The 23,866-nt window shown below is 46.0% G+C and overlaps 1 protein-coding gene and 2 long non-coding RNA genes across 3 annotated transcripts in view; 2 read left to right on the forward strand and 1 right to left on the reverse strand.

Moving 5' to 3' along the window:
• Window positions 1–7,376: 7,376 nt before the first annotated feature.
• Window positions 7,377–9,510, forward strand: LOC311307799. Its single transcript, XR_014630386.1, has 5 exons — window positions 7,377–7,671; window positions 8,336–8,454; window positions 8,551–8,632; window positions 8,879–8,950; window positions 9,376–9,510. It is a non-coding gene; the product is annotated as an uncharacterized lncRNA (long non-coding RNA).
• Window positions 9,511–10,374: 864 nt separating this feature from the next.
• LOC311308116 lies at window positions 10,375–11,007 on the forward strand. The gene is made up of 3 exons (XR_014630409.1): window positions 10,375–10,487; window positions 10,638–10,732; window positions 10,835–11,007. It is a non-coding gene; the product is annotated as an uncharacterized lncRNA (long non-coding RNA).
• Window positions 11,008–19,357: 8,350 nt separating this feature from the next.
• Window positions 19,358–23,866, reverse strand: part of LOC311308557 (CD82 antigen-like) — a 62,414-nt gene continuing 57,905 nt past the window's right edge. Inside the window, exons 8-9 of the mRNA XM_084437529.1 lie at window positions 21,018–21,101; window positions 19,358–20,796 (exon numbers count right to left, since the gene is read on the reverse strand). Coding sequence (XP_084293655.1) covers window positions 20,719–20,796; window positions 21,018–21,101 — 162 coding nt within the window. The 3' untranslated portion in view covers window positions 19,358–20,718. The remainder of the gene's footprint in view (window positions 20,797–21,017; window positions 21,102–23,866) is intronic.

The raw sequence follows: 23,866 nt of genomic DNA on the forward strand, positions 1-23,866 counted from the left end.
CTCTCTCTCTCTCTCGGTGGCTGCTGCGTCCCTCCACTGTCTCTCTCTCTCTCTCTCTCTCTCTCTCTCGGTTACTGCTGCTGCTGCATCTCTCCACTCTCTCTCTCTCTCTCTCTCTCTCTCTCTCGGTTACTGTTGCTGCTGCGTCCCTCCACTCTCTCTCTCTCTCTCCCTCTCTCTCTGAGCTGAGAGCTGGTGGAGGGTCTGGTGGAGGGCTCTTGCTCGTGCGTTTACTTTTGGCCTTGTTTCCTACTTGCTTGGGTTTTCTCTTTCGCTAGTGTGGATATAGGTCGGGGTAGCTGTTTTTGCTAGTTTTTCTTGTTTTTGGTGTTTTTGGTTTGTGATTTGTTTGTTGGAGGTTTTTGGAGTAGCGAGGGGGAAGCGGGCCGCAATGGCTTCGCAGTCAGGGGGAGCGGAGCTGTCGCTCAGGAACGGGGTAAGGTGCGTTCCAGGAAATGATGCCACGGTGGAGGACGTACTCCTCGCTGTCGGGGAGCAGGTAGGCTGCGAGGAGATTTACTCCGCTTCCCGGATGAATAAAGCGGTGGTGGTTTTTCTGAAGAAAGAGAGTTTGGTGAGTAAAGTGATTACGAGTGGAATATGGGTGAAGGATGTGTTGGTGCCGGTTACTCCGTTGTCTGCGCCGGCAACGCGGGTAGTGGTGTCAAACATTCCGTCGTTTATTGAGGATGAGGCGCAAGCGAAGGAGCTGCGTCGCTTTGGAAAGTTTGCAGTCGGTTTCAAATGGATCCCGCTGGGGTATAGAGATCGGAAGGTGCAACATGTGTGGTCTTTTAGGAGGCAGATCTTTATGTATCTCAGTAACTCCGATCAGGCCCTGGATGTGAATTTTCGCGTGGGGCACGGAGATGGTAGCTACCTTGTTTTTGCTAGCACGGATAGCTTGCGTTGTTTTGAGTGTGGGGAAATCGGTCACAAGAAGTTTACGTGTCCACACAGAGGGAAAGGTGAAGCGCAAGTAGCGGGGGCTGTAGCTGTAGCGACCCTGCTGATCCCTGGTGATCCCTGGTGATCCCTGGTGATCTCTGCTGATCCCTGGTGATCCCTGCTGATCCCTGGTGATCCCTGGTGATCCCTGCTGATCCCTGGTGATCCCTGGTGATCTCTGGTGATCCCTGGTGATCTCTGGTGATCCCTGGTGATCCCTGCTGATCTCTGCTGATCCCTGCTGATCCCTGGTGATCTCTGGTGATCTCTGGTGATCCCTGGTGATCCCTGCTGATCCCTGGTGATCTCTGCTGATCCCTGCTGATCCCTGGTGATCTCTGCTGATCCCTGGAGATCCCTGGTGATCCCTGGTGATCCCTGGTGATCTCTGCTGATCCCTGGTGATCTCTGCTGATCTCTGGTGATCCCTGGTGATCCCTGGTGATCCCTGGTGATCTCTGCTGATCCCTGCTGATCCCTGCTGATCCCTGGTGATCTCTGCTGATCTCTGGTGATCCCTGGCGATCTCTGGTGATCTCTGGTGATCCCTGGTGATCCCTGGTGATCCCTGCTGATCCCTGGTGATCTCTGCTGATCCCTGGTGATCCCTGGTGATCCCTGCTGATCCCTGGAGATATCTGCTGATCCCTGGTGATCCCTGCTGATCCCTGGTGATCCCTGGTGATCCCTGGTGATCCCTGGTGATCTCTGCTGATCCCTGGTGATCCCTGGTGATCCCTGGTGATCTCTGCTGATCCCTGGTGATCTCTGCTGATCCCTAGTGATCCCTGCTGATCCCTGCTGATCCCTGGTGATCCCTGCTGATCCCTGGTGATCCCTGGTGATCCCTGCTGATCCCTGGTGATCCCTGCTGATCCCTGGTGATCCCTGCTGCAGGGGTCTGATGTGTGAGTCCTGATAAGCTGCCGGAGGGGCTGCAGGTATGAGGGACTCGGAGTAGGGAATGTCCCCCAGGGGAGTTGATGTATTTGGTGAGTTCATAGTATTCACTATTGAAAGAAAGTGTTCTGAGATTCTCTTGGAGCTGCAATGGTTTTGTCAGTTATGTGAAACACTTCATGAAGAATAGTTTGAAAAAGTTTGACTCTGAGAATAAACACATTCATATGGAATTGGAATGACAGTGATGTAACTATCTAAAACCCTTATATTTTCTACAGACAATTTGGTGAAAGCCAACGGACAGAAAGGACAGATTGAGGATAACTGGACCTTGTTTACTCTTCACCTTTGTGCCTCTTAGGCAATGGCCCATAACCATCTGGGTTAAAAACTTACTGGATATCAAGTTGCCCCCATCTTATAATGGCGATCATGTGCTTGTTCCCATTAAGATGAATGGTGCCAGGAACAGAAACTACATCTATCACACTGTCAACATGAAGGGAGGCTGTTATTCTCAGTGTGAACTCTGACCTTGATACACACACTCAACACACACGTCTCACTTGCAGTTTGACAGGAGGGAGTGTGCTGACCCAGTAACAGCACACTCTCACTGACTTTCCCCCTCACCTCTCCTCCCCTGCCTACACCACGCTAACATGAACCAGATGGACACACACAGCCCTCTCTGGGTGCACACCCGGGCCAACACACAGCTTTGGACCTGGACTCACCAACTTCTTCATTCTCTTACAGTTGTGAGTAAAGGTTCCGGAAGACCAATATGGAGAACCAGCTCTGACTCTCTCCATCACACACTCTGAACAACCAGCTCTGACTCTCTCCATCACACACTCTGAACAACCAGCTCTGACTCTCTCCATCACACACTCTGAACAACCAGCTCTGACTCTCTCCATCACACACTCTGAACAACCAGCTCTGACTCTCTCCATCACACACTCTGAAACCAGCTCTGACTCTCTCCATCACACACTCTGAACAACCAGCTCTGACTCTCTCCATCACACACTCTGAACAACCAGCTCTGACTCTCTCCATCACACACTCTGAACAACCAGCTCTGACTCTCTCCATCACACACTCTGAACAACCAGCTCTGACTCTCTCCATCACACACTCGGAACAACCAGCTCTGACTCTCTCCATCACACACTCTGAACAACCAGCTCTGACTCTCTCCATCACACACTCTGAACAACCAGCTCTGACTCTCTCCATCACACACTCTGAACAACCAGCTCTGACTCTCTCCTTCACACACTCTGAACAACCAGCTCTGACTCTCTCCATCACACACTCTGAACAACCAGCTCTGACTCTCTCCATCACACACTCTGAACAACCAGCTCTGACTCTTTCCATCACACACTCTGAACAACCAGCTCTGACTCTCTCCATCACACACTCTGAACAACCAGCTCTGACTCTCTCCATCACACACTCTGAACAACCAGCTCTGACTCTCTCCATCACACACTCTGAACAACCAGCTCTGACTCTCTCCATCACACACTCTGAACAACCAGCTCTGACTCTCTCCATCACACACTCTGAACAACCAGCTCTGACTCTCTCCATCACACACTCTGAACAACCAGCTCTGACTCTCTCCATCACACACTCTGAAGGGGCTGCTGAGAACAGTCCTTGTTTCCTTGTTGCCTGGTGAGGAAAGAGAATAGAGTTGAACAAACTCCTGGGCATGTACTGTACTTAATGGCAGTTATTGTTTCTGTTTGTCAACTTCTTCTAGACCAACATGGTTGAACTGATAAGCGGTCCTGACCCGGGGAAGAGGATGGAGGCTCGCTAGTCTCACACACGAGCGCTCTGTGAGAGAACACATGAGATACCCACAATCCCTCTCTCCGTCTTGTGAAGTGGGAGATACCCACAATCCCTCTCTCCGTCTTGTGAAGTGGGAGATACCCACAATCCCTCTCTCCGTCTTGTGAAGTGGGAGATACCCACAATCCCTCTCTCCGTCTTGTGAAGTGGGAGATACCCACAATCCCTCTCTCCGTCTTGTGAAGTGGGAGATACCCACAATCCCTCTCTCCGTCTTGTGAAGTGGGAGATACCCACAATCCCTCTCTCTGTCTTGTGAAGTGGGAGATACCCACAATCCCTCTCTCCGTCTTGTGAAGTGGGAGATACCCACAATCCCTCTCTCTGTCTTGTGAAGAGCAGCACATGGATGTTTTGGAGGGATCTCAGGGATGTATTGGATATCAAGACAGGCATTAAGTTGGTTGATGGTGATATTTTATTTTAAGGACACAATTCATACCCCAATTAGAACACCATATCAGCATAACCATACGCTAATGAATGGTTTGTGAACTCATAGTGTCTTTACTCATGACCAAGGCAGAACCAGAGAGACAGTGCTCTTTTGAAGTGTAACATTAAACATTATTCAATAGCATTGTCCAGGTATTATCTCAATGTGTCTTGCATACAACTATCAGTGGACCCAGCGTTTCCTCATAGCCCACTGCATTCCAGCCACCCCCCTCCCAGTCCCACACGCAGAGCTCAGTCTGCCGGCCCCTGACCTGCCCCTCCCAGCCCCACACGCAGAGCTCAGTCTGCCGGCCCCTGACCTGCCCCTCCCAGTCCCACACGCAGAGCTCAGTCTGCCGGCCCCTGACCTGCCCCTCCCAGCCCCACACGCAGAGCTCAGTCTGCCGGCCCCTGACCTGCCCCTCCCAGCCCCACACGCAGAGCTCAGTCTGCCGGCCCCTGACCTGCAGATGAACCTGACGACTGCACCCGTGTGTAGAGAGGACCACTCCCTAGTCACATGACACAGAACATAAACAAAGCTCTCCCCTTTCCACCCAAAGGAACCTACTGTAGATATTAGCAGCTATGTCAATAACTCCAGGTGAATCTCTGCATGCATTAGCACTGTGATGCGTATCGAGCAGAAAATTAGATGCTCTGTTTAATGTTTAAGCTTTAAGCCCAAAGGATTTAGGACGATTATATAATTTCTTTTGAACTGAATCAGTTGAATAAAATCAACTGGCCAACAAACCTAACCTGACAAATACAAAAATTGGTTGCACAATATTCAGATTAAATAGGTTGATTTATTATTGCGACATAAAATCAATCTCTCGACTCCCAAACAACTGCCAAAATGCTAATGTGTCTCTCACCAAAGTGCTGTGAGTCTGCTGCACCACACTCCCCTCTCCATCCATATTCTCTCTTAAACAGGGCCTCCAACCTCCGACTCTGAGGAACCATTACAGGTTCCAGTGGTACTCTTAAAGAGGCTCTCTATAGACATGTTTTAATAAGGATCTAGTACTTTCTGGAATAGAGACCTTTGTGAGATGCTAATGTACCCCTCATGAATGAATAGATGCCCCCAGCCCAAATCACTAAGGACCTCTCTATGACCACATTGCCCCTCGTTATGAGGTGAGATTAGATTAGTCCCAAAGAGGTTGAAGATGTGCACATTGGTCCAGAATTGTGTGTGTGTGTTTGCGCGTGTGTGTGTGCGGGTGTGTGTGCGTGTGTGTGTGTGTACAGGGGTATCTGTCTGAAAGACAGCTCTATGTCTCCACACACACACACACACACACACACACACACACACACACACACACACACAGATATATACACCCGTCTCGTCTGTTTCCTGTCAGCTGTTGTTTCTCACACAGAGGACTGAGTCTGTCGCCAAGGATGTGTCATCCCTTGTTTATCATGACCTGGACCATGCTCAAACCTGTAGTGTTTATCATGACCTAGACCATGCTCAACCCTGTAGTGTTTATCATGACCTGGACCATGCTCAACCCTGTAGTGTTTATCATGACCTAGACCATGCTCAACCCTGTAGTGTTTATCATGACCTGGACCATGCTCAACCCTGTAGTGTTTATCATGACCATGCTCAAACCTGTAGTGTTTATCATGACCTGGACCATGCTCAAACCTGTAGTGTTTATCATGACCTGGACCATGCTCAACCCTGTAGTGTTTATCATGACCATGCTCAAACCTGTAGTGTTTATCATGACCTGGACCATGCTCAAACCTGTAGTGTTTATCATGACAATGCTCAAACCTGTAGTGTTTATCATGACCATGCTCAACCCTGTAGTGTTTATCATGACCATGCTCAAACCTGTAGTGTGTATCATGACCATGCTCAAACCTGTAGTGTTTATCATGACCATGCTCAAACCTGTAGTGTTTATCATGACCATGCTCAAACCTGTAGGTGACGGCGATGGCGACTGCACCCACATAAGGGCACCATGAGTGAATGAATACGTCTATGTGAATCGCTAAAATGTGCACACTAGAAATACCCAAATCATATGTGACGCCGACATGCTCATCACAAGTGTAGTGGCACGGTGGCCTGGCTCCACGCATGACTCATTCATCCTGGCGCACAGCAGGGTGGGGCTAGACTGGAGGCAGGCGCTGCGCGTGACGGCTGGCTTGTTGGTGTGTCCATAGCCAAGATACATATTATTTGTCTTATTTACTTTCATCTTTATTAGCATTTTCCATCCATACAACGACAATACAATAAAACATAAAAACTTACAATAACAGCTTATGGGTACTTCCATCCATGCAGCTTTTTTTTCTTACTCAAATATGACAATTTTAATATTAGTGGTATCATCACACTTCCTTCTATAATCCATCCATTTTTCCCATCTCCCTTCAAACTTTCCTTCCTGCATCCTCAATGCATAAATAAATCTCATAAATCTCCTCCACAACACCCACCACTGCTCCTTGGTTGGGGGTTCCACCTTATACCAAGCCCTCATTATTGTCTTTTTACTAGCAACCAATAGTACTTTCACTAGGTATCTGTCCCCTCCTTGTACATCATTCTGTTATGTTTGCCAAGATGTATATTCAAAGCTGATAAGAATGAGAACCAGTCAAGACCCCACCACAAAATGAGGACCCAAGCCCTCAGCCCCCTCCCCGTCATGAGGTTTACCAGCGGGGCCAAAGGGCCCACACTGAGGTCATGCGCCAGCTATGAAGACACAAACAAGTAAGGTTCACATTTCTACCATTTTATTGTCTGTTGGTGGGTGACTGTGTGAGGTGTGTGCCCTACTAACACAGTACGTAAAACTGACGGGACACATTGGTGTAATTGTGGTAACTTTGCGACGTCACCAGCAGCGGACCTAGCTGGCACCTAGCTGACACTTGCCTTTTCAGTCGCAAAATAACCAAAATAGCCGTCCTCAAGTACACTGTAAGGGAACGTAGCCGCCACTGCTGCTTAAATCCGTAACTACGATGTAATTAAATAACGTGACAATGTGGTTAGATCACAGTCCCAATCTGACTTTATTGGAAATGTCACAGTGGGTCAGAACATTTGTAAATTACTTAGGTTTTAAAATAAATTTTGAAGTCATACAGTTACAGAATTGTAATAATGAGGAGAAATCCTGCATGTCTGTTTTGTGTGTAATTTCTCATTTACAGTTAATATTAACACTAAAGATTTGCAGTCTAGGCCTAATAAAAATAATGATAAAAAATATGCCTATAAATAAAGTCCTAATTTTGCAACCTAAATGTGAGCAATGAACGCTGAGCAGTGAACGTAGAATGCAAGGCATTGGGCTACTTTGTTAGGTGAAGTTACACACTCTGTGCCAGTAGGTGGCTGTATGCACATCCGCCACTAAACCCAGCGAAGGAGAAGAAGAACGAGAACGGGTTCCGTTCTGAACAGAAGCGATTGAGAAAGACCAACACGCCCGCGACAACACAGATCTTGTAAGTATCTCAATTTCAATGTATACATTAGTATGTATACATACATACTATGTATTTTGGTATCGTCCCAGATAAAACACCAACGTTATGTGCAAGCTACCCTATTGTAATGATTATCTATATGCAGATGCTTTCCAATGTTAGCTAACTAGCTAGCCAGCTAACGTGATTAGCCTTTTTCTGTACATGGCTAGCTAAGTAGCCTACGTAAAATTACTCTCGCAATTATTGTTAAAACGTTCGCTTTTGTGTAATTGTAGCTTAAATTATAATGTTGGCTTGGCAACGTGAGAATATTTCAGTTGTGTACACTATAACTTTTATGAAGTGTTGTGGGCCATTGTTTCCTAATTACGGGCTCGCGCGAGCTCCTGCACGTTCGTACTGTTTCATCGCTTGGAATAAAATGTGATAATTAGCTTACTCATTGATTTCGCATTAACCCACGACACCGTTAGTATGTGTTTGTTTTTAGGCATTCATTTTTCCGATTTTAACGTTAACAGAATACAAGAAGCCCCAACAACGGAGCTAGGCTAGCTAGCAGGATTTGTTATAGCAGCCATCTTGGCTTTTGGCACGTGGTCCTGTGGAGTGTGCATGTCAGCCAACGAGAGGGTCACCCACCCACTTTCTCTCTCTCTCTCCCCTCCCATGCTCTCAGTTGCCAACCTCCCAGTTCTTGTTTGAACTGAGCAAGAAGCAGGTGAGCGGGGCAGGAAGAGGCGCTAAGACGGGGCCAGGCGTGGCCAGGGGCAGTCCTGGGACAGCACCACAGGCTCTGTGAGTCTTGTTCAGTTGAATGCCCTCATGAGTATTAACAGAAGAGCACCATATCCATATGCACACATACACTCTAACATGTCGCTCTCTCCTCAGCTCAGCCCAATGGTCTCTGATGGTTCTGTCTGGCCAGCCCTGAGGTGGAGAAACACCTGATCATCAATAAAGGCAGGCACACGTAAGTACAAATGCACATACGTTTCCATAGACGGGATTAACAAATGGGAATATTGATATTGAGTTAAATGTTAGCGGTAGACATGTGATATTCATAAGACGCATCACTGACGCCAGTGACGCCACAATATCAGGGAAATTGAGCAATTGCTTCCCTGTAGTGCAAACTTGCAAGATTCGCTCAGTTATTAACCCTTCTTGCCTTTTTTGTTGTTGGTTTTCTCTCTCCTCCTTCCTCTCTGTGCAGTTCTCCTGTGTGCTGAGCCGCTATCCCATGTATTGCCACTGATGACAGGGTAGAGCTCAGCCCCATGCAGAAGTGAGTGATGAGGAGAGGGAAGATCATTTTCCCGTTTTTTTTCCCTCCAGTTTTAGGAACCGTCTCAAGAATGTGTTCCCCACTTTTATGCCTTTAAATCAGGGTTGGAGTATTCCAGGTGTTTGGCCATGGCCATGAACACCAGTAGAGGAGGGAACCAAGTGTCTCATTCTCTCTCCACAGTTGTGTGGTTGTAACCCCCCACTAGCTACATATTCATTCAATCTTTATTTAACCTCGTGAATCAATTGAGAGTAAGCTCTCATTTACAATGACGTATAATCACTCTATATTTGAACTTGTACTACAGGTGAGATAATCCTTTTTAATGGTCTCTCTCATTCGCTCTCCTAGCTGTGATGTTAGAGTTGTGCAAGACTTGGGTGTTCTCCTGCTCTGAGTGCCCATTCTCCTATACCTCCCAGATCTACCTCCACAAGCACATCAAGAGGAGCCATGACAACCTCTGTCTCTGCTGAGGAACACACAGAGCATTATGAAGTAGCCAGTGCCTTGGCGAAGGTGTTTGAGCAGCAGTCATCAATGGATTAACTCCCAAGACACAAGGAAGAGACAGCGCAACACACGCTATGACTCCAGTGACGAAGGTAATATAATAAAGTGCATTCAACAGTCCCAAAAGAGTACTACTTGAGTTGACTAATCTGAGCTAATTTACCTCTACTATATGTTCCAGTGCCCAGGCAGCCGGTCGGCAGAACTCAGACCAGACCAGCTATGCCAGGTGCCAGAGCCGGAAGGCCTGCTCTGCCAGTTATCAATGCAGGTATCCATGCATGTTTGTGTTGGTGAAATGTCTATGCATATTTGCACACTTACAGTTAACTCAGGACTTTCGGAAGACTCATGTACTCTGTTCACTAATTCGCTCATCTCACATCTCACTACTCGGCAGTAGATGTTCATCGCCCGGGTCCTTTGAGCCAAGGCGCTGTGAGCCCAGGCCCTTCAGCCCTTCTGACGTCCAGGCACGAGCAGCATGCATCAGCGATTAGCACCCAGACCAGGTCAGGGTCTGACATGTCTCATGTCGAGTTGATTCTTCCCCTTATGCCAGAATCACTACGCCGCCAGCACCATAGTTTCCTGCTCATCCCTTTATCCTCTGGTTTTCAGGTAGTTCTCTGATGCCATCGCCTGTGAGACCAACAGCTCCAGCTGTGTTGCCATCAAGCTCTGCAGATGCTGGTATGCTGAATTTTGTGAACTACTTCATGCTGCATGTAGGGATATACTTTGAGCTGAATATCCATTATGGGACCGTACAATTACTTATAGCCACATCTGTGTTTAATATCCAGACTTCCAGAGGATGATGTGTCAGCAGTTCTCCAGCGTCATGCAGAGTCTGAGGGAGATGGCACAGACAATGATGAGGCTGGAGCAGAGACTGTCCGGCGAGTCTGCAGACAGCTATCGGGGAGCAGTACTGGATGACCTGCACCCTGCTAAAACGGAGGAGGAGCTGCTGGTCTTGGAGGAGCAGCTGAAGGACAAGGATCATCATAGGAAGATGGTGAGTAACTTCAGGGCAGAACTTTGTTCCTTATTTTTGCAGGGAAGTGTTAAGGAAATGTAAAAGTAAATGATTGTCTTTATGTTTTGCAGACACGATATCTGAGCTTCATGCCATGTGCATTGAAACCATTCCCTTTTTGGTTAAAAGGTGCAGTTATGGCCTGTAAGCCAAGCACCACTGTGACGGAGGTGTCTGCCCAGCTGCAGGAGATGCTGAAACATGCCCCTGCTCGATTCAAAAAGGTATGGGATGTCAGGCAGTTAATTTTCTCGTATCCAGTGAAATGGCACGCTTCCAATGAACGTATGCGACTTGCTTTTACAGCCATTTCATTATGTCCTTAGGCATCTGCTCCAGCCCAGCTGACCTCCCCAGCCCAGCCCCTGACCGCAGCTCCAGCCCTGACCGCAGCTCCAGCCCTGACCACAGTGGAGTATTCAGATGAGGATGACCTCTTCTGCCCAGACCCTCGATTCAGATGTGGGTGACCCCCAGCCTGTCTCCCTAAACCTGCCTTTCCAGCCTGCAAGGATGGATGCCTTTTTTGTAAATAGTTTTTGTAAATTTTAACCTTTTTTTTGTGGGATACAACGGTCTGTTCCCGGTCTGCCTGCCACAGAATGCGCACTGTTTCATTTTTGTTTTTAGAACTTTTGCAATTGTCAGATAATGGGTTGCTAGCCAGAGCTTGTACATGCTTTTTTTTGCTTTTCTGGCTATGCGTAATGTGACAGACCGTAAACCTCATCCTTGTAAATATGTATACTTTTAATTTGTAATCTACTTTGTGTAATAAAATGTTCTAAACTGTTAATGGTGTTCAGTCTTATATTGGTTTGTAGCATAATGCTTGCTGCTATATCCCCATATAGCATTAATTTGTTTTTGTACTGGTAAATGCTAAATATAGCCAGTGGTACTGCAAATGCTAAATATAGCCAGTGGTCAGGGTTTAGTAAGTAAGTGACCATATTTGCACCGTGCGAAAAAGACGTGCAGACCAAGTCATATAAATACCTGTAAATCTAGTGTCAGCCAGGTGAGTTTATGACGGAGGTTCCTGCCCACGTTTTTTGCACGCGGCCGCACCGTATTTGCACCGTGCGAAAAAGACGTGCAGACCAAGTCATATAAATACCTGTTAATCTAGTGTCAGCCAGGTGAGTTTATGACGGAGGTTCCTGCCCACGTGATCACGTGCGTTCTTTGCACGCGGCCGCAACTTCGGAATGACGTGTCGTTCTTACGTAGCGTCTACTAAACGGCAGATCTCGCGTTTCCGTAAATGGCCGCGTAATTTCCGCACGCGGCGCACACGAATCGTCACCTATAGCGGCCGTATGTCGAACGTTTGCGCAACCTGCGTGTGTTAGTAGGGTGAGTGCGTTTGTGAGTGACTGTGTGAGGTCCGTGAGTGTGGTAGTGAGTGACAGTGTGAGGTCCGTGACAGCATGTGTGAGGGAATGAAGTGCAGTGAGGATGTCCTGTTGGCTCTGGTGGTGTAGTGTGGTGACCTCCACCAACTGCTGCACAACTGCCCCACAACTGCCCCAATCCCTTCTGCCATTTCCCTCTGGGCCTCTAGGGTCATGAGCCTCCAGCACAGCGTCTGATAGGAAGCCCAGCCCTCAGGGACCCTTGAGGCAGGGACGCTGGCAGCCGGAGGTGGAGGCGTGGGCGGTGGAGACGGAGGCGCTGGAGATGGCACTGGAGGTGGAGGCACTGGAGGTAGTGGCACTGGATGTAGAGGCTGCAACCGGCGGGGGCACGACCGTCAGGTCAAGGACCACTGCAGACTCCCCCTCCTCTGAGTCCCACCCCACGTCAGAGTCTGGAGAAACAATTTCAGTCATTTTCTTTGAGTTTGTCTGTTAACTTGATTATGCATTAAACATTTTATTGTGTAGCCATGTTCAATTGATATGTTTTTCTGTTGGCAGCCAAATAAATGCTTAAGTGTGATTTACCGGGTGATTTAGATGAGAGTCTTTATAATGTGGTCTAACATTATGAAGTGGTCATCTGTGTTATCGTTCCCTGTTTTTGGTCCTGAATCAATCATAGCCTACCACAGAATGTGTGGAATGTTTGCTTTCCTCACACATAATACAGCATGTCCGTGTAGCCTACGCCACATACATGATGCACGACACGTACAGTAGGCTACCTAAACTGTAGGAGCGATCAGACAAATGTAGGCTCGTACAAATAGCTTACCTTCCGAAGATGATTTCCTTTCCTCGCGTGGACCTCACCAACAAGCACATGCACCTCCGTCTCCGAAAAGTTTCTCTTCTTTCCGCGTTTTTGTCTGTCCTAATGCTCCACGCTATATTATGTCGGTTCCTTCCGGGGTATCCACGTTGTGCCCTGTCATAGTTTTGACCATATATGGTTGAATTTGGGCGTGGAGAGGGCGGAACACGGGGCGCGTGCGCGTACGCTCTCTTCTCCGCCAGTCTCGGATTTCGGAGCGTACGACATTTTTGATAGATCCGAAAAGCGTGTAAATATTCTCGTCGTACGCTACATTTCGCATTTTCCGCGTTTTCGTCGTACGCCCTCTTTTACACCAGAATTTACACGCTCTTTGATAAATGAGGCCCCTGGACCATGCTCAAACCTGTAGTGTTTATCATGACCATGCTCAAACCTGTAGTGTTTATCATGACCATGCTCAACCCTGTAGTGTTTATCATGACCATGCTCAAACCTGTAGTGTTTATCATGACCATGCTCAAACCTGTAGTGTTTATCATGACCTGGACCATGCTCAACCCTGTAGTGTTTATCATGACCTGGACCATGCTCAACCCTGTAGTGTTTATCATGACCATGCTCAACCCTGTAGTGTTTATCATGACCATGCTCAACCCTGTAGTGTTTATCATGACCTGGACCATGCTCAACCCTGTAGTGTTTATCATGACCATGCTCAACCCTGTAGTGTTTATCATGACCATGCTCAAACCTGTAGTGTTTATCATGACCATGCTCAAACCTGTAGTGTTTATCATGACCTGGACCATGCTCAAACCTGTAGTGTTTATCATGACCATGCTCAAACCTGTAGTGTTTATCATGACCATGCTCAACCCTGTAGTGTTTATCATGACCTGGACCATGCTCAACCCTGTAGTGTTTATCATGACCATGCTCAAACCTGTAGTGTTTATCATGACCTGGACCATGCTCAACCCTGTAGTGTTTATCATGACCATGCTCAACCCTGTAGTGTTTATCATGACCTGGACCATGCTCAACCCTGTAGTGTTTATCATGACAATGCTCAACCCTGTAGTGTTTATCATGACCATGCTCAACCCTGTAGTGTTTATCATGACCATGCTCAACCCTGTAGTGTTTATCATGACCATGCTCAAACCTGTAGTGTTTATCATGACCTGGACCATGCTCAAACCTGTAGGGTGGCACCAAAGCTACTGTAACTCCAAAAGCATTATTTACAATCAACACATTGCACAAACTGGAAATGGTGCTCAGAGAGCACAGACCTCTGCCCCTGAATGCATTTCTTGGCACTGTGAATGCCAAAATTGAATGGGTTCTAAACGGTCCCATGCTACACCCCTCAACCAAGTTTCATGAAAATTTATCTGGTAGTTTTTGCACAATTGTGTTCCAAAAAATGAATGTTGGTGAATGGCCGTCCGTGTTTGGGTGGCCCTGGAAACGGCCCGTAACTGGGATCTAGTCCAGCTGTCTGGGTTATAAGGCTGTCTGGGTTATAAGGTGTATAAGGGTTATAAGGCTGTCTGGGTTATAAGGCTGTCTGGGTTATAAGGTGTATAAGGGTTATAAGGCTGTCTGGGTTATAAGGCTGTCTGGGTTATAAGGTGTATAAGGGTTATAAGGCTGTCTGGGTTATAAGGCTGTATGGGTTATAAGGCTGTCTGGGTTATAAGGCTGTCTGGGTTATAAGGCTGTCTGGGTTATAAGGCTGTCTGGGTTATAAGGTGTATAAGGGTTATAAGGCTGTCTGGGTTATAAGGCTGTCTGGGTTATAAGGCTGTCTGGGTTATAAGGTGGCCCATCCACCGAGGGTCATGAAAATCGGTGGAGTAGTTTTTGCGTAATCCTGCGGACAGACGTACGGACGCCACCAAAAACATGACCTCTCGCCCAGCGGTCACTGGGGAGGAGGTAAAAACATGACCTCTCGCCCAGCGGTCACTGGGGAGGAGGTAAAAACATGACCTCTCGCCCAGCGGTCACTGGGGAGGAGGTAAAAACATGACCTCTCGCCCAGCGGTCACTGGGGAGGAGGTAAAAACATCACTAGCATCCACAGCAACATGAAGTCATGTAGTCATACAGGTAAACATGAAGTCATGTAGTCATACAGGTAAACATGAAGTCATGTAGTCATACAGGTAAACATGAAGTCATGTAGTCATACAGGTAAACGTGAAATCATGTAGTCATACAGGTAAACGTGAAGTCATGTAGTCATACAAGTAAACGTGAAGTCATGTAGTCATACAGGTAAACGTGAAGTCATGTAGTCATACAGGTAAACATGAAGTCATGTAGTCATACAGGTAAACATGAAGTCATGTAGTCATACAGGTAAACATGAAGTCATGTAGTCATGTAGTCATGTAGTCATACAGTCATGTAGTCATACAGGTAAACATGAAGTCATGTAGTCATACAGGTAAACATGAAGTCATGTAGTCATACAGGTAAACATGAAGTCATGTAGTCATACAGGTAAACATGAAGTCATGTAGTCATACAGGTAAACAGGAAGTCATGTAGTCATACAGGTAAACAGGAAGTCATGTAGTCATACAGGTAAACGTGAAGTCATGTAGTCATACAGGTAAAAATGAAGTCATGTAGTCATACAGGTAAACAGGAAGTCATGTAGTCATACAGGTAAACATGAAGTCATGTAGTCATACAGGTAAACAGGAAGTCATGTAGTCATACAGGTAAACATGAAGTCATGTAGTCATACAGGTAAACATGAAGTCATGTAGTCATACAGGTAAACATGAAGTCATGTAGTCATACAGGTAAACGTGAAGTCATGTAGTCATACAGGTAAACATGAAGTCATGTAGTCATGTAGTCATGTAGTCATGCAGTCATGTAGTCATACAGGTAAACATGAAGTCATGTAGTCATACAGGTAAACATGAAGTCATGTAGTCATACAGGTAAACATGAAGTCATGTAGTCATACAGGTAAACAGGAAGTCATGTAGTCATACAGGTAAACATGAAGTCATGTAGTCATACAGGTAAACAGGAAGTCATGTAGTCATACAGGTAAACATGAAGTCATGTAGTCATACAGGTAAACAGGAAGTCATGTAGTCATACAGGTAAACATGAAGTCATGTAGTCATACAGGTAAACGTGAAGTCATGTAGTCATACAGGTAAACATGAAGTCATGTAGTCATACAGGTAAACATGAAGTCATGTAGTCATACAGGTAAACATGAAGTCATGTAGTCATACAGGTAAACATGAAGTCATGTAGTCATACAGGTAAACGTGAAGTCATGTAGTCATACAGGTAAACATGAAGTCATGTAGTCATACAGGTAAACAGGAAGTCATGTAGTCATACAGGTAAACATGAAGTCATGTAGTCATACAGGTAAACATGAAGTCATGTAGTCATACAGGTAAACAGGAAGTCATGTAGTCATACAGGTAAACATGAAGTCATGTAGTCATACAGGTAAACAGGAAGTCATGTAGTCATACAGGTAAACATGAAGTCATGTAGTCATACAGGTAAACATGAAGTCATGTAGTCATACAGGTAAACATGAAGTCATGTAGTCATACAGGTAAACATGAAGTCATGTAGTCATACAGGTAAACATGAAGTCATGTAGTCATACAGGTAAACAGGAAGTCATGTAGTCATACAGGTAAACATGAAGTCATGTAGTCATACAGGTAAACAGGAAGTCATGTAGTCATACAGGTAAACATGAAGTCATGTAGTCATACAGGTAAACGTGAAGTCATGTAGTCATACAGGTAAACATGAAGTCATGTAGTCATACAGGTAAACATGAAGTCATGTAGTCATACAGGTAAACATGAAGTCATGTAGTCATACAGGTAAACGTGAAGTCATGTAGTCATACAGGTAAACATGAAGTCATGTAGTCGTACAGGTAAACAGGAAGTCATGTAGTCATACAGGTAAACATGAAGTCATGTAGTCATACAGGTAAACAGGAAGTCATGTAGTCATACAGGTAAACATGAAGTCATGTAGTCATACAGGTAAACATGAAGTCATGTAGTCATACAGGTAAACATGAAGTCATGTAGTCATACAGGTAAACATGAAGTCATGTAGTCATACAGGTAAACATGAAGTCATGTAGTCATACAGGTAGTCAATGTGTATCCTGTGATCAGAAGTCCTCATTCAAGACTCATGATTCTTGAATCTTTCATCCTGTTTGAGGAATACTGTTCGCACAATATTTATTTTTTCGTGTTCATGGACAGTGAGAATAAACTACTTTTTAAATCACCAGGGATCCGATGTCAGTTCCTGATACTACTGAGGACTACCAGGTGCCATTCCAGCTGCCTAAACTCCATATATTCACTACTTGCAGAAAGTACAAACATTTTCTTCAGAAAACAAACCTTTTCTAGTTTGGACTGTAAATGTTATGCTTTGATACTCAAAGACATATTACAGAACGGCCTACCGGGCCCAAGCCAGAGACCCAAGAGCTCAGGGGGCCCTTTCTTGTCGCATAGTCAAAGGGCTAAGTCATCAAGAAAGAAACCATCATGATACTTTTAAGTGAGTGTTTATCTACTGTATAGTACTTTAGAGGGGCTGAGTACTCCATGCAATATGGGCCCTTTAACTCTTTTGGGGAGAAATCCAAAAAGTCCACCCCACAGGTTTTCTCAAATAATCTTGAAATTGGATGGGCAAATTCAAGAAGGTGATACATGGAATGAATGGGGGGCCTTTTCTGTGTCTGTGCCCAGGGGCCCATCCTTTCATAATCCGTCTCTGTTGATACCGAGACACTACCTCTAATCACAGTCCTACTGACTCAGAGCTCAGTGAAATGCTCTTCTTCACCCTGCAAGCTGGCTCATCGCCACAGTTCAGTTTGGCTCCTTTTTTACTCGATGGAGACCACAAGCAGCTTTTGGGAAATGTCGGGATATTTCTGCTTCTCCAAAGACACCTTCATACTGTGCGTGAACAAATTAGAGACGTATTGTATGTAAATGCTGGAGAACATCTCCCAGACTTATCAGAGGGAAGGTGCTGGAGAACATCTCCCAGACTTATCAGAGGGAAGGTGCAGCAAGCCTTCAACCCTCTCAGATGTGAGCAGGCCACAGGTTGTCTTTAAACGGATCTCCATTGAGAAGGTCCAGAGTTCAATCTCAAAAGGTTCTTTCCTTGCTTACTTCACTCTTCCTCCCTCTAAAGAAATAAACGCTACAGATCCAAAGGCGGGAGAGGCGAGAAGAACAACTGTGACCCCCCTCCCCACAGGCACACCATGCCTGCCCTGGTCATGGACAGCCTCTAAAACATGCTTCCCTTCACAAAAGGGTGAGAGCAGAGCGCTGAGTGTGGAGCAGAGAGAGCAGAAGGGGAGAGAGCAGAAGGGGTGAGAGCAGAAGGGGTGAGAGCAGAGCGCTGAGTGTGGAGCAGAGAGAGCAGAAGGGTGAGAGCAGAAGGGGAGAGAGCAGAAGGGGAGAGAGCAGAAGGGGTGAGAGCAGAAGGGGTGAGAGCAGAGTGCTGAGTGTGGAGCAGAGAGAGCAGAAGGGGAGAGAGCAGAAGGGGTGAGAGCAGAAGGGGTGAGAGCAGAAGGGGTGAGAGCAGAAGGGGTGAGAGCAGAAGGGGTGAGAGCAGAGAGAGCAGAAGGGGTGAGAGCAGAGAGAGCAGAAGGGGTGAGAGCAGAAGGGGTGAGAGCAGAAGGGGTGAGAGCAGAAGGGCTGAGAGCAGAGCGCTGAGTGTGGAGCAGAGAGAGCAGAAGGGGTGAGAGCAGAAGGGGAGAGAGCAGAAGGGGTGAGAGCAGAGCGCTGAGTGTGGAGCAGAGAGAGCAGAAGGGGTGAGAGCAGAAGGGGTGAGAGCAGAAGGGGTGAGAGCAGAGCGCTGAGTGTGGAGCAGAGAGAGCAGAAGGGGAGAGAGCAGAAGGGGAGAGAGCAGAAGGGGAGAGAGCAGAAGGGGTGAGAGCAGAGCGCTGAGTGTGGAGCAGAGAGAGGGGAGCCCAGTGGTCTGGGCAGTAGAGGCTGACAGTGTGGGGCGGAGAGCACTTTCTTTTAAAAACAGGATGTAGGTGTGTGTGTGTGTGTGTGTGTGTGTGTGTGTGTGTGGAGGACGGACGTGAAGCAGGGCAGCAGGTGGAAGTGTCATTGTTAACTAGGAGGAGAGGGGGGAGGGGCGAGGAGTGAAAGGGCTGCTGTTGTTTGGAGAGTGAAGTGCTGAGGGCCAGAGACCCCGGGGACGTCTCAGATCTACAGGAACAGGTTTGGGGCTCGGAGCCAGACAAGCACACAGATACTGTACTTGGACTGCAACGCACATGACACACACACACACACACACACACAGATTGCTTTTAGTGGGCATACATAAATCTCATACTGAAACAGTATAAGAAAGTAAACTAAAGAGGCATCAGTTGCTCATCAATCCCACTATGACAAATGCTCATGTTGGAGGAGAAATCAACACAATGAACAAAGAGTCTGAAAGAGTTGTGATCAGAGCGCTAGCGTCCCCTAGTGGATGTAGACTTGCTTAAACTGCAAAGAGATGCGCTTCTATCCAAGTATTGTGAGATCAACACACACCTGTGCACACAAATCAATCTATTCAATGTTTATTGACAAAAAACTGAATCAGTTGGGTGAGTATACATTAACTAGTCCTATTGTTTAAAAAACTGTGAAGATCATGGAATGTTGGTCAGCCTACATATAAAAGAAAACATGAGGGCATTTTTGTACATTATAAAAGCAAAATAAGAAAGAGCTTAATTCTAAGTTAAAATGTACATAAAATCATTTCAGAAAATAACATTTTTCCTCATAAAACATAAAAAGAAGTCCAAAATCTGTTATATTTGTTCTTGACTCACAAGGTGAAATTTCCCTGATGTAGAATATCGTTAAAGTATTTCATTTCACATGATATTTGCCTTTTGGTCAATTTGGTCATGTGTTTAAGTTAAAGCTATCTCATAAAAGAAAGGAAAGCTTTGAGAATCAGACAAATAGAATAACACATTGTGCATGTCAGACGATGTGACACGTGAGTGTGATGTCTTAGGAGCCAATGTCACAATTGCTCTTTAGTATTTCATTATTTCTATTACTTTCAAAACATTATTGGTAAAAAAAAATCCTTTACAACCCAAACTTAATACATGATGGAAAATAAAACATGCAAACAAAACAAATCTATTGTTTTCTTTTTAAAACCAGTGACCAGCGTCTTAAAGGATAAGGACACTGAATTTCATGTTCAGCCCATGGATGTATTAATAGAACGAGCCAGGGAGCGCGTGCCGACGTTATTGACACAGAACTCTGTACTGCACAACACGGAAATATTTTGACCTGTAGTAGTCAGATACATGCCAGGGAAGCCAGGAATAGGGCTCAACATAAAATTCAGTGTCCTTATTCTTTAAGACGATGTCTATGACTTAGGTCACGAACGTTCACTTAAATTATGTACAAAACCAAACCAAAATGCATAAAAACTTGAAACACTGAAGAACAGAAAAAAAGTTTTAAACGCAGTTGGTTTTCCAGTTGTCCGATACCATCCACATTGTCAAGTAGGGTATCTTTTTCTAAAATCTCTACCTCTCTATTCTTGTCGCCTTCTCCTTTCCTTACCTCCTCATCTCTTGTGACCCTCTGTTCTCTTTCAGTCCAACCTGACTTAACTCTCCATTCTGATTTTTCTAATTCAAAGAACAACTTAAGTCTCTAAAGTGCTGCAAGAAAACCGGACTGACAGAAAAGATGGATTTGCCTCAAAAAACACACAAAAAACAACCATGTAACGCAATGAAAGTTCTTCTTAACATTGGGACAGAATGGGTTTCACCAAAGAAAAGATGAGAATGCATTATGTTCTGTGTGTGCCGGTGTATGAATGCATGTAGTGCGTGTGTAGTGTATGTATGTGTGTGTGTGTGTGTTGAGTTCCAGAGTGTTGCACCTCCGCTTCAATACTTTGGCACTTTGGTGTAGTCCTCTTTGTGTAGGCTCTTGCACAAGCCAAGGGACAGGATCATACCCAGGAGCTGCAGGGAGCAAGCACAGCTCAGGTTACATCTAATCACCTCAGTGGTAGAGGATCTTTTTTCACAAGCCATGTGGCTACAGTGTAGTCATTGTCTGCTCCAACTGAAAACTACAATAAGTCTTTTCCGTTCATTTTGCTTTAGGGAACAATCAATTTAATTTGGTAGACTCTTTGACATTAGATAGTTGTAAATGTTTGTAATTCATGTAGATGGCGAACCTCAATGATGGCCACTCCGACACAGACTCCCAGGACAACTCCAACGTTGTTGAGGAGCCAGCTCTCCACACTGGTGGAGCAGCCCTGAGAGAGAGAGAGAGAGAGAGAGAGAGAGAGAGAGAGAGAGAGAGAGAGAGAGAGAGAGAGAGAGAGAGAGAACAATTTAGTGCACCTCACATATAAATGAGTAAACCTCTGTATCTCTGTCCGTGACACTATGGGCCTGACAGCCTTCATATTAGTGACAGGTCCCGGCGGGGCTCTCCAGCAGACAGTGACAGGGCTGGATTTTTAAATGAGGTAATTAGGGCTGAATGAATGGCCAACTAGTGACAGCACTGCACTACCCACAGCATCCAGCAGGTGGCACACAATGTGTGCACACGCACGGACATACACACACATTCTAACAATTTATATATGTCCACATAGAGAATAATTACATACAGGGACACAATGCAATCAGTATACAATCACAATTCATGGACCAGTGACATAAGTTTGTTTTTCCCACATCTTTCAGGGGTACAAGTAGCAGCGTCTCCTCCATATGTGGGTCTGCCTGTGACAGCAGAGACAGAGCAGGGCTGAGCGTCTCCTCCATATGTGGGTCAGAGACAGAGCAGGGCTGAGCGTCTCCTCCATATGTGGGTCAGAGACAGAGCAGGGCTGAGCGTCTCCTCCATATGTGGGTCTGCCTGTGACAGCAGAGACAGAGCAGGGCTGAGCGTCTCCTCCATATGTGGGTCTGCCTGTGACAGCAGAGACAGAGCAGAGCTGAGCGTCTCCTCCATATGTGGGTCTGCCTGTGACAGCAGAGACAGAGCAGGGCTGAGCGAGGTGGCTTGTCCTCTTTTCAGGCGTCCACAGCTGTTGGAACCCTCTTATGACCAACCTGTGTGTGTGTGTGTGTGTGTGTGTGTGTGTGTGTCCTAGGCTGTGTGTGTGTGTGTGTCCTAGGCTGTGTGTGTGTGTGTGTGTCCTAGGCTGTGTGTGTGTGTCCTAGGCTGTGTGTGTGTGTGTCCTAGGCTGTGTGTGTGTGTGTCCTAGGCTGCCAAATATGAACACAAGTAGTGTGCATCTGTACCCTAGCTCTGAGATGTGTTCAGGAGAGGTTGGTACTTAACAACCGTGGTCATGAAGGCTTCTTCTAGGCTACAGTAGGGTCCACTGTGCTGCTACCTCCAGAACAAACACCTCTCTGGATACTTCACTAACAACAACATATGTTGTATTAGCAGACAGATGTGTAAAAGTGGCTGGGTTACTGCAGGGATAGTCTCTCTCTCTCCAGACTCAAATATCACATTGAATCGCTGCGCTCCCAATACTACATAACAGAGTCTGAGCTAGGGCTGCTCGATTCATCGGATTTTAATCTAGATTAAGATTTGGGCTGTCAATGATCATTAAAACAAAATAATCGCCATAAAACGATTTAGCACAAATCAAGTGCACCCTACACTGCAGAGCTATTCTGTGCTTGACCCCTCCCCCACCCCCCAAAGCCCCAAAACAAACAACAACAAGTTCAAAGCGAGACGAGTTGTCAAGCGAGGCGCACGCATGCTCCTCTCGAACGAAACACAAGAAGAAGATTATGGCAGCAGAACGAGAGGTGGACAAGAGAGCTAAAACCACGTCAGTGGTGTGGAAACACTATGGGTTCGCGGAGACAGATTTGGACCAAGTTGACACGGTGTGTAAAATTTGCTACGCAGTCGTAGGTGCCCCTCAAAGTAGCCCTCCTCAGTCCCGTTGTCGCATTCCGCTCGCTCATGCCAGACAACAGTCCTTTGCTGGTCCATTCACTTTGCCATCAAAATAAATCGGTGTCTGCCTAGTTAGGAGAGGCGCTCATATTTACAAGTGTCAGATAAACATGAAACTTCACTTACCTAAGCAAAAGTGTGTATTTTAACAAATGCTGGGTTTTGAAGCCTCAGCGCTGCCATTAAATAACTTATTTAGACGCGTTCTGTCATAGTGAAATTATTTTTCCGAGGTAGTCTTCTTCTGTGGTGGTGGCGGTGCTTTGAAGCTTCTTTATTTATCAGTTTTGGCACTTTTATTTATTTATTTATCAAGGTTCACTATTTGTCTCCCATGGGAGAAATGTATCTAATCCAAAGAACATTGTTCAAAAGAAAAGCCACTGTCAACATTAATTAATTAATTAATTGTTATCAAAGTCAATGTATAATTTGATTTGTTAAGAAAATTGTTAAGAAACTTTTGATTAAAAAAAAAATTCAATGAAATCGTGTTAAATAATCGTGATCTCAATATCAAACAAAATAATCGTGATTATGATTTTTGCCATAATCGAGCAGCCCTAGTCTGAGTCACTTCGCTGCCCAAGCTGGTGTTCTGAGGGCGTATTGACGGGTCAGAACTGAAAGAGTGACAGGTCGTAGCAGCAAATGAGAGACGCTAGCCCAGGTTAGATGGGCGGGGCATATCTACATATCTATGGGTGGGAGCGCCTGATCGTGAAAGTAGTTACTGATTGGTGTCGCAGGGATTCCAGCGAAACCAATGAATTGCCAGGATTTGAGCACCATATTTTTGTCTCAGACCCATAGAGAGATCTGCAGCATGCAGTAACGTAGTTATGAAGTGTCTCAGACCCATAGAGAGATCTGCAGCATGCAGTAACGTAGTTAGCGTAGCTCACGTAGCGTACCAACGAAAGAACTCTCATTGGTCTGGCAAGACTACTGCAGAGATGGGACATGGTGGGATTGACACAGGAAAGTTTGTACATTCTCGCTGAGGTTGGAAAATTAGATATGTCCTTTACTATCAAGTCCACTATTCTGTCATGACATGCTACACACACACACACA

This window comes from Borostomias antarcticus (genome assembly GCF_949987555.1).
Source record: "Borostomias antarcticus genome assembly, chromosome: 4".
NCBI classification, from domain to species: Eukaryota; Metazoa; Chordata; class Actinopteri; order Stomiiformes; family Stomiidae; genus Borostomias; species Borostomias antarcticus.